The 11053-nt window shown below is 43.8% G+C and overlaps 1 protein-coding gene across 1 annotated transcript; it reads left to right on the forward strand.

The window, feature by feature from the left end:
- Positions 1-428: 428 nt before the first annotated feature.
- LOC108886073 (acid-sensing ion channel 1) lies at positions 429-9734 on the forward strand. Its single transcript, XM_018680688.2, has 2 exons — positions 429-1696; positions 9518-9734. The coding sequence occupies exons 1-2, from the start codon at positions 1335-1337 to the stop codon at positions 9732-9734; spliced, it is 579 nt and encodes a 192-aa protein (XP_018536204.1). The 5' UTR covers positions 429-1334.
- The last annotated feature ends 1319 nt before the right edge of the window (positions 9735-11053 follow it).

An 11053-nucleotide genomic window follows, 5' to 3' on the forward strand; every position in this document is an offset into this window, starting at 1 on the left:
TTAGTTTTGCCCTCGACAGCTTCCATACACCTGCTACACACCTGACGTTAACGTGGCGTCTGAACGTTTGTCACCCACCGGAGCAAATCTACCTTCAAAAACCAGGTGAATGAACTCATTGTTAACTCGCAGGAGGCGTTTAGTCACCGAGTCACATAAAGTTTGACCTGGGGTCAAACTTGCTGTTAGCCGGGTGGGATCATCGAAGCTAACGGAGAGAAACAGGCGGCTTCAGGTAATGACTCATTTTCACTCATGTTTTATCGTGGTCTCGTAAAGTGCAGATTCCCGCCTCTGGGTCTCTGGGGGTACAGTGACTGTAAAGTGTGGGCTCAGCTGGAGGGACACCGACGTTGGACTTCGTCACCCGGTGTAAATCCCGTGCCGTCCTATCCGTGCTCTCTCCTGTTTGGGGGGAATTAAATTGATCCGGGCAAACCGCGAACGCCTCTGAGCTGCTTCCCGTCAGCTCACAACGCTCATCATTCCGAGCAGGAATTACCTGTTTTTTTTTCACCCAGGTAAACCTCGTTCTCCCCTCAGAGCAGTCTTATTGAAGGATGAACCAGCGGGAATCCAAATAAAGCGGAGTAATTATCCCTGCGTTGTTGTGGAGGCAGCTCGGAGGAGGAATGGATGCGAGCGAGCGAGGAGAGGCGCACCGAGGCAGCGCTATCTGACGGAGCCAGCTCTTCTGCTGCAGCTGTGGGAAGCCAGAACATCCCGACGGTTCTCTGCTTTACACACGCTAACAGGCGAGAAAATCGGTGGCGATTCGTTATTATGCACGTGCTGGGATTGTATATGAAGAGCGGGGGTAAAGCCATGTAGCCAGTCTACTCTGACACACACGGAGAGAGAAAAACCAGCCGCCTGGTCCCTGATTCACTCTCTGTCCTCACCGCGGTGATTCGTCTGTTTTCTCCTACCTCTGCTCTGGTTGTGTGTCTTCAGACCTGCTCAGTGTTTTCTGCTGTTTTACCGTTAAAGAGCGTGGGAGCCACAGGACAGCGTTGGCATGTGTCCATGCGCGCTCCACACCGGGCTGTTAGTGATGGAGCTGTGAGCCAGCGGAGGACAACACATGCTCTCTCCCCGGCTGTTGTCACGGTAGCTCGGGCTGTTGTGAAGATATCTCGGGTAAAATGCAGTGAATGTCAGTCTCTCCGTGCCAGTGACGCAACATCTCACACACTGCATGAGACATACATGCGTAGAAGGGCGTGAACTTGTGAGCACACACTATCCTCCTTCACATTAAAGCACCACCTTCTTATCTTTAAAGGCGGTGTGACCCCCTCTCATCCAGCTGAACTTATCCCGGGGACTTCGTCATGGATCTTAAAGCGGACTCGGAGGACATGGACTACAAGCGGCCGGCTCCTATCGAAGTTTTCGCCAGCAGGTCCACGCTGCACGGCATCTCGCACATGTTCACTTATGAGCGGATGTGTATCAAGCGCAGTCTGTGGATCCTGTTCTTCCTGGGCTCCCTGGGCGTGCTGGTGATGGTGTGCGTGGACCGGGTGCAGTTCTACTTCCAGTACCCTCATGTCACCAAGCTAGACGAGGTAGCAGCTCCGATGATGGTGTTCCCCTCGGTCACCTTCTGCAACCTCAACTCGTTCCGCTTCAGCCGAGTGACCCGCAACGACCTGTACCACGCTGGGGAGCTCCTTGCCTTGCTCAACGGCAGGTGTGTGTGTTTGGTTCCCATGTATCTCACCTGCACAGCAGGTCTACCTGTTGGTATGCATGACGTCAGAGCCAAGATAGCTCTGATCTCCTGCCAGTCAGTTCATCCCCCACCTGTACCAACCAGTCTCCTCTGTCAGGTAGAAGAAAACAAAGCTTTGGGATCATACGGTTTTTCCTGAGGGAAATCCATCTGTGGGGATTTCCAGTCGTAGATTCAGGATTTGATGTCTGTGGAAACACTTGGCTGAAACAGAACATTTTTAATTTCGCTACATTCTGCTGCAGCTGTCTGAAGCTGAACTAGTCTTTACTCCACTAACATTAATTGAATGTCATCAAATCAGTAAAGAGAGTGAAAAAAGAGTGAAACTCTGTAGATATTGTGTGAAGGGAAGATGTGTTGGCTCTGAACTTGTCAGGTTAAATCCATGAGGCACCAGTGAACCTGGAACTTGTATGGAATGTGGATTTTGTGGAAATGAAGCCTCAGGTGAAAGCTTATGTTTTATACAGAGCAGTGTTTTAACAGCTGTCTGTGCTGGGAGACGTTCAAACAGCAGGGACTACACATGTGAAACCTAGTGAAGGCCTCTGTGAATGTGAATGTGCACTGACCTCAGCCTGAGGTGACTGAGGAAGAAAAGAAGATGGATGAAAGGTGTTTTATGAAAGCAGCATTAGAGCTGGTTATTTAATAATGTAGTGACATTACAGATCATGTCAGCTGAAATCCACACTGCACACAAGCTGTTGTATGAAACCTTAACCGACAACATGAAGCATTCCTCTAACATCACTCTGTTCAAACATGTTGATACAGTTTCTGATATAAAGAAAGAGGAGGAACACATTTCATCACAGATGCTGTGAATACCCCAGGTAACAGATAATGGTTAATATAAAATGATGAAGGAGAAACGCCGCTGGTGTAATTCCTCGCCTCATCATTTTACAGTTCATGTGATATGAATATCTCAATATTGGATAAGTAGGCGAGTAGATTTTTAACTCCCTGGCTGACACAGTGTGGAGAGACGTGTGTGTGTGATTCACAGCTGCCGTCCCCTCCTCCCTCTACACTTGTTGCTCTGTGCACTGCTTTGATCATTTCGTCTTTCAGCAGTCATGACAAGCTCACCGTCAATGTCGAAACTTTTGACTCTAAATTTCTTCACTCTCTCCTCTGTGTGCCACCCATCGTATTCTGAGCACGTTCAGTGGTGTAAAACAGATGACCGTCCTCTGCTCAGTATTCACAGCTAAAGCAGGAGAATTCACAAACCTGATACAGAAATAAAAGATGTGCTACATGCAAACACATATAAATGCTGTTTTGAACACATTACTCAGTGTAATTTTAGTGCATTGATCCACACAGCTCTGCAGCCTAAGGCACAGTTGGAGAGTGCCACATGCTACAATGACATTCAATTCCCCATTTTTATCCTGAAAATTGCTGCTATGTGACCTCTGTATTTGCATCCACCTTACAGGAAAGCACAGATTCCACTGCTGGGGGCTGCACTTCTGCTACTGTGTATGGTTTAGATTTCAACCAGTGTGTCTCCTTCCTATGTGGGTCTGTTTCTCTGTGTTTGTACTGTTAGATGTAATGGCAGAACATTAAAATATCAACACAGGCTCTGACCTATTGAATTTATTAGTTCAGTTTCAGCCACATTTCCTGGAAGGAGTGACATGTGAAAAACATGAGGGCAGAGGCAGCGACTGAAGAGCAGAGAGAGGAGGCAGTAAAATGAAAGCACAGCCACTTGCTCTGAGTGACTTTGGGAGCGAGCTGACTTTTTGATGGGGGGAGGGAACTACATGCAGAGCAATTAACTTGTGTCTCATAAGCTGTGTGATGAACAAGTCTTTATCCCTGTGTAATTAGTGCTGTTTGTTAAGCTACGGAGTTGTCCCGCTGATTAACGCTCTCTCATCTCTCTCTCTGTTTCCTGCCCCCTCTGCTCAGTTTTGCCTCGGAGGATGTGTCCCCTCATTTTCTTAGAGATGGGTACAGAATACGATGTTTTCTTACAACACGACAAGGCCGGCTTTGTAAGGAGAGCGCTCTGTGACAGAGGTAGTAAAGGTACTGTGTGGAGGAAAAACAAAAGGATCAGGAACAACTTGAATCTAACTGGTACAGAAACAGTCCCTGGGGTTTCTTGTAGACACTGTTTAAATTAAACATTAATTTCATTGGTAAAGATATCAGGTGACATACTGTAGGTTTTTTTTAGAAAATGGCAGAAGAAGAACAAAGCGTTATGTTGCTGGGGGTGTCAGGAGGAAGCAGAGGTATCCCTGATGCCAGGCTGTCTTAGACGCTGAGCTGCTGCTTCACCTTAACTTCCTCCACAAACACAGAAAAAAACAATCACTTTCTCATTGTGATTCCACAGGTTGAAGTCACACTTGGCAGTGCAGAACATCACCGGTAAATTGCTCAATTTTATTTTTATTACGTTGCAAAGGCAATTATATGATAATTAAGAGAAGAAAGGTCATTTTGTTGGTAGGTAGGTGTTGGTGGTAAAAGTGTGTGCTGCCAGAAAGTGTTGAATCAGCTCATGCGAGGCAGAGAAGCGAGTCTTCTGCTTACACAGTTCTGCAGCTTCAACATGTGTCCTGAGCTTGCAAACATGGCTGTGAAGTCACAGGAGCTGCATGTGAAGAGTTATGCTCCATAACTCTGACTTATCTGTCTCAGCAGGATCACAGGTAAAACAAAGGACAGAGGGAGGTCTGATCATTATACAGAAAACATGAAATCAAAGAGTTGCTTCTAAAGCTGATTCTTCAAACATGGCTTCATTTGCATTTATATTGTTTATATAGCAACTGTTACCAGAGTAAAGATTAGCATTAGAGATATAAGTAGGTGATTTAGTCTTAGTAAAGGTTAAGGTGTTTAACAGATCAGATGTGATTTTGCTTCTTCATCAGTATAATAAAGATGATTGTGGGCTGGCTTCTCCTGTCCATGACCTTTGTTTGCAATTCTATGATCGTGACTAAAATGGCAGATTAAGTGCTGCCATTGTGCACCTTCATTAAGACGTGATACTGTGGAACCATTCCACTTCATTTTCAAGGACACCGCACAAACAATCCAGTCCTCGTTAGTGTACCAGCTCAATTAGCTCTAATTGGATAATTACCTGATATTATATCAAGATGTGTTCATTGTTGTGTCACGCAGCCTGAGGTAGTAACACCATCTTAACACAGTGGGAGTATGAACTGCTATCCAGGAACATTTTTATTCAATTTTTTAGAACTGAGAGTGTGCAGTCCAGAGAAATGTAGTTTTAGTGACCACTGTGTCTCTGTCAGAGTTCACTGTCAGAATCGGCGGCTGCTCGTGTTCACTCGCTCCTCTCATGAGGTGGAGAAGTGATGCAGATGCTCCTTCATTCGTTTTAGTCCTCGCAAGAAAATTAAAGTGCTTGTGGCCCATAATCCAATTTAGTCTCCCCCGCCCCTACGTAGTGAGTTTGCTGTGATTGCTTTAGGGAGCAGTGGCAGGGCAATATTAAAAATCTACCCATATTATTGTGATTGTATGCGCTTCAACTAAAGCCTCCTGACTCGGGGATCTGAGCATGGCGTCTTAAGTGCTCTCCTGGCAGCTTTGTGTTGCTTATAAGACACAGGCTCTGGATACAATTCAATTAAGTTCAGAATATAGCACAACAGGCTGTATCTTCTTATTAAGGCATGACAGTATAGTGATGTAGTCCCCGTGTGGGAGAGAGCACTGAACCTCCTTTAGTCCCTAACTGGCCTCTGTCATTCTCAGCACTTCAGACTAACTTTCCCAATCTCTGTAACTGGTAGATCAGTTGTGCTTAAAGCCACAAGTTCTACAAGAGCAAGTCCTGGAAATCAAGCTAGCCTGACACTTGAAAGCAAACCACTCAGCTGCCCCCCACCCCCCTCTGTTACTCCCCCTCCAGCCCTTCACCTACGTCCTCGTTGTGTTCCTTGCCTCAGCTGATGCAGGAGTCAGGAGGCTGTGAGTCAGCCATAGTGACATCTTCCAGCAGCTAATGCTAGCTCAAAGTCTCGATGTGAGAGGGGTCGTAGACGAGCAGTGAGTTCTTGTATTGACTGACAGCCGGGAGCTCCCTCTCCTGACTTTGGCCTTCTCTGATGGGTTAGGAGGGCGAGGCTCGCTCAGAAACTTTACAGGAGAATATATCTATGTGGCCGGGCTGTTCAGTGAGTCTTAGTCACACAAGTCTTTGACTGTACCTCTCTGTGTTAAGATATGTTCATGTCTGAGTCTCACTCTGTGGTTAAAGCTGCATCTTTTCATGTATCTCAGTGATTTAAATTGAAGTTGATGAAACTTAAGTGCCTTGAATAAAACATTGATTAACAACATGGAAACAGTGATAACATCATAGAAAGTGGAAGCATAATAAATCACAAAAAAGTGACTCTAACTGTGAATGACAACAATGTTCAGCTTTTTGTTGTCGTGTTGCTGCTACAGAGACATCACTACTGATCTTCAGTTCGATTTCGATTCATGAGCCCAGAATCGATTCATTTTGATCCTATTCCATTTAGTTTTATCAGACGGTACCTTACAGCTGTGCATGGATTGACAGTAGCAGATGTTTCAGCTTAGCACAGACATCCACTTTTAATGATCACTTTGTGCAGAGACAGGACAGAACCTGAGAGTCTAATTCAGCTGCACTGTTTGTGTTGACAGGACATCACCTTGATGTCTGCGCACAGTTGTTAGCTAGCATTAGTTACATGGCACAGACAGACTGAGTAAAGTAGAATCCACACACAGTTCACTCGACCTCCATGGTAACATCTACAAACACCAACCAAGAGCTCGGAGTCTGTCTCTCTTGTTGTGATCAACAGTCCCACACTGACTGATTATTCACGTCACAGTTTATAGGACTGATATCTGATATCAGCTGATATCAGCCATCATCTCCGTTACTCTGTAACCTAAAAGAACTTTGTGCATATATTAGAACAACTCTGTTTCCTTGAAGTAAACATTTTACACATCATGCAGCATCATGCAGTGAACCACTAACAACAAGTCACCACAACACACACACAGGACATTCAGTGTAGTGTGTTTGCTGAGAAAAGACACAATGATTGATCTTGGAATTTTAACAATCAATAATTGATCAGTCAAATAAAAACCATGATTAACAGGAAAAGCTAGATCTAGTCCAGTCCAGTTTCTCTCTGACATACAGGGTGCTTTCTTTCCTGACCAGGTTCAAACTCTGTGACTGATTTATACTTTCCACTGAAGTGATACTGTGAGCTAGAAACCCAGTCAAGGACTTGAAAATGTAATTAATAAAGGATGTATAGTACCTTTTTTTGATAAAGGTTGATCTGTTTTTCATTGTTTATGGAGGATCAGCTCTGTTCAGAGCTGCTATCACTGAAGCACAAACATCTCTCCCGGTAATGTTTTTCTTTATAATGTAATTAATACAGTAAAGCCAGTCTGATCACACATGATCTGTTCACACATCCACGCAGTGAGTTATTCATTAACCCCACATAACCTTAACTGGCTTCGATATAGTTTCAGCAGCCAGATGTATTAAGGAGAGCGCAGCAGCTAATGAGTAACCTTTCCTGAGTTCATCATGTGTTTAATCCGTGAACAAAGTGGTCGTCTGCGCTGCCTTCTCTGTAGTCGATTAGTTTCTACTACTGAGCTAATTTTCAATCTTCTTACATTCTTTTTATTAAGAAGATAAATACGAAGACGACAGCTGTTACTCCTAATGAGCATGTAAACTACAACACTCAGAAAAACAGTGGAAGCCAGGGTTGATTTAGAGAGTTTACCTTCAGTGGAGAAGCAGTTTAACACTGCACAGCAGCACTGATGTTTAACCCACTCAAAGTACTGTTCAGTAGGTATGATAGTGACTGTTGTTATTAGATAAATTGTAATTGAAGCCGCTATCATCTTCTACCAGCTCTGAGTCCGAGGTGCCGTCTTACACCTGACGGTCATGTTGTATAGCGTTCAGTTCAGCTCCTGGTGGGAACAATAGTCCCAGTTTTCTCCATCACAGCACTGTTAACTGTTCAACACGCAGCATGACAGATTCTCATCTCTTCAGCTCTGTGAGGGCAGCAGAGACAGACAGTCTTCATTTCAGATTACAGCTCATGCTGTCTCACATGGTGAATATTTTATTTCATTCTGTTTGGAGCAGGTAAACAACACTGCAGCTGCAGTGCAACATATTACATTTCTTGTAATTTGGTTGGAACATGAGTAAAAAACTCAACACCAGTTGAATATTAAGGCAGCGCTCACAAAAGGAAATAATGTAATATTTCATTTTTTATTCATGGATCAGCTTATATTAGCCTTCATCATCAAGGGACAAGATCTTGTTCATGAACACTGACAAAGCTTGACCTTGTGGAATTTTAAAAAATCCATTAAGATTTACCACCAATTATCGTTTGAAATAGTGCCCATATCCATGAGAAATAACTGCTGTCAGCATCCACAAAGTCATTCACAGATTTATTGTCAAAGGAGAAGTGCCTGCCTTTGTCTCTCTCGCTCTAATTCTGCTTTCTCCAGCTCGGGACAGACTTATTCATGTTTGCAAATGTAAATTGAGCTGTCCAGAATTATTACAACAACACAATGTGTGAACCCTATTATAAGATGGCTGCTGCTCTCTCACATTACACACAAATCCAGGACTTCATATCAAAAACAGCCTTTTTTCTTAATTCAGAAACCAGTATGCATTCTCTGACTGACTGTTGGCTCTGATAGACTCTGTGTGTCCTAACAAATTATTCTCATAAGTGTCTGTCAGTGCAGTTAAATCTTAGCACTCCATAATTTGAATGCTTGTTCCACTGATGGCCCATCTCTCAGCAGGGGTCAACACTGGGCCGTTCATTCTCGGAGCAGGGCCACACTCGTTAATTGAGGTTAATTTGTGTCTGTGAATGACTGTGAGCAGGTGCAGGAGGTTGATGGTGGTTGTCGAGCAGAGGCGTGTCATAAATGACTTCCCCAGTGTTTCCTCTCTGTCAGTGTGGCCACTGTACTTGAGTTTCAGTCAGTTTGCCCCTCCATGATGTACCTGACGATGTTTTATACTTGAAAAAAGATGCCACAGATGCCAGGTGAGGTGTGATTTAAACTGTGTCCACAGTGAGTGCTCAGGATCCTCAGCCTTCAGTACAGCATTTTGAACCCATGTGGAAACGCTTTGCTGCTACAATCCTAGCAGCAAATTAATCCTAATTATTTGGCAGGTTGATTTACATGATGTGTGGCATGTACATATGTATCTTTGGTTCAATCAGAGGGTGAATATGCTCTTTTTGCTGCTCCTCTTATTAATTTTTTACATGCTAATCCCCATTGTCCAGCCAAAACTGCCTGTCTGCCTGCCAGACTCTTTAAATGCACATTTTAAAATGGAGCTGAGGTACAGCTGAGGTAGTGTCTTCCTCTGCTGTCTATGGGAATTCCTTGACATCAAATCAGTTTTTTGCTGTTTCCTGGGTAGCTTAACGTTTTGTATTTGAAGACGATTATGCTTAAATAAAATAGACTGTTGAGATCTGTGAAAGTTAATTTCATTTTCTCACGCCTGCTGTATTATCTGCTGTTCATATCTGAGTGATTGTTCTGAGGTGAGATTTTTTCTTGTGACTCCCACAGGAAGAGAAGTTGTAAAAGATGTAAAGTTTCTGTGATTTTGTATTTATGAATGTTCTGCCTCATGTCCACATGAAGTAACCTCAGACCCTTCTTGTCCAGGTATGAGATCCGGGACCCACACCTGGTGGAGGAAAATGTCCTGCAGATCCTGAAGGAGAGGGCTGACTTTGACAACTATAAGCCCCGCCCCTTCAACATGCGTGAATTCTACGACCGAACGGGACACGACATCAAGGACATGCTGCTTTCCTGCTACTACCGTGGCATGGAGTGCAGCGCCGAGGACTTCAAAGTGGTGAGTCCGGCATGTCAGTAGTTCCATGTGGTCTGCAGGGGAGGCCTGCCAAGACCAGGGTCAGCTCAGCTGGTTTGTAATACAAGGTCAGCTTTGATATAATTTACTATGACTTCTATATAACATGACTTCATCACTGAAGTTGGCTTTTGGGAAGTGACACGTTCAGGATGTAGGAGGTAGTGAACTGTACAGGCTGGTTTTTATCCTCAATTCAGTCTTGGGGCTCCATCAGTCCAGATCCCCCCTGGATGGGATGGAGCCAAAGGTCTCTGAGAGTACACACCATGTTCCAGTCTGCTGAGGGGCCTGGAGGTTGGCCCTGGTGTGATAGTTTAGTCTCTGAAAGGTTGAGCAATGCTCTCATAAAAGATTGAAACGTGGTCTTTGGCTGAACCCGGGGTCAGTGCCATAACATTTTCTTTATGAGTAAGAAGCTAAAAAATCTGGCTCTGGGAGTTGGTGGTGTTTGTTTTTCCAATCTATCGAATGGTCACAGACATCTGGTTATTACGTGGGACCTGTGTGACCTTTATATCTGCGGTACAGTTTACAGATTCATCAGATAACAACCACTGAGCTGCCTGAAGCTCATGGACTCTACTTTGTCCTGTGTAGCTGTTACTGTACAGTTAATAATGTACCTGTTGATAATGGTAGCTTTCAGTCATTTTGTGCATTTTGCTGCTACCAAGACATTTACAGAAGTGACCGTGACTTGTAGAAGGAAGCAGCAAACAGAGCAGAAGCAGATCTTTCTCTTTTGTTTTCTAAAGTGTCTGCAGTGTGCTGATGGTCAGGTAGCGTACTGTGTATTTATTAGAGCTTGTTAGCCAATAAGAGACACTTACTGCTGCTGGAAATGTTGATAAGTACGCTGACTCTTAACCATACAGTAAATTTAATTTTGTGAGTGACACTTTTCACATTTCACTACATTTTTCTTTATAATATTTTTTTTCCTAATGTTGAGTAACCAAGGCAGCAGTGAAGTTACTGTAACTATGACATTAGTAAGGTCAGGTTGGTGTATTCTGTGTGAAACAGATATTTAACAGTTCTGGGAACATTTCTGCACTCTGAAGGCCTCAGCCAGTGTAAAGCTGCATTAACAGAATTAATTCCTAAAAAAAACAATAACACAGACTGACACACAATCATCTCATAATAAAACATTACATTAACAGTGGCAGGTGGGAAATGACAATGGTTCTGTATTGATTAGGTTGAAAATCTCATGGAGATTTTGACTTAATTCACATTAATAAATGTCTCCTAATCAGAGTCAGAGTGAATATCTGCTCCTCGGTGCATTTATCTGTCTCTGAGAGAGTGGTTCT

The sequence above is a fragment of the Lates calcarifer genome, linkage group LG12 (assembly GCF_001640805.2).
Source record: "Lates calcarifer isolate ASB-BC8 linkage group LG12, TLL_Latcal_v3, whole genome shotgun sequence".
NCBI classification, from domain to species: Eukaryota; Metazoa; Chordata; class Actinopteri; family Centropomidae; genus Lates; species Lates calcarifer.

Excerpts from the sequence above, each read along its gene's own strand:
- LOC108886073 (XM_018680688.2), top strand. The coding sequence starts at position 1,335 with ATGGATCTTAAAGCGGACTCGGAGGACATGGACTACAAGCGGCCGGCT. Across the intron at positions 1,697-9,517 it reads CTTGCCTTGCTCAACGGCAG|GTATGAGATCCGGGACCCAC; the intron begins GTGTGTGTGTTT and ends CTTCTTGTCCAG.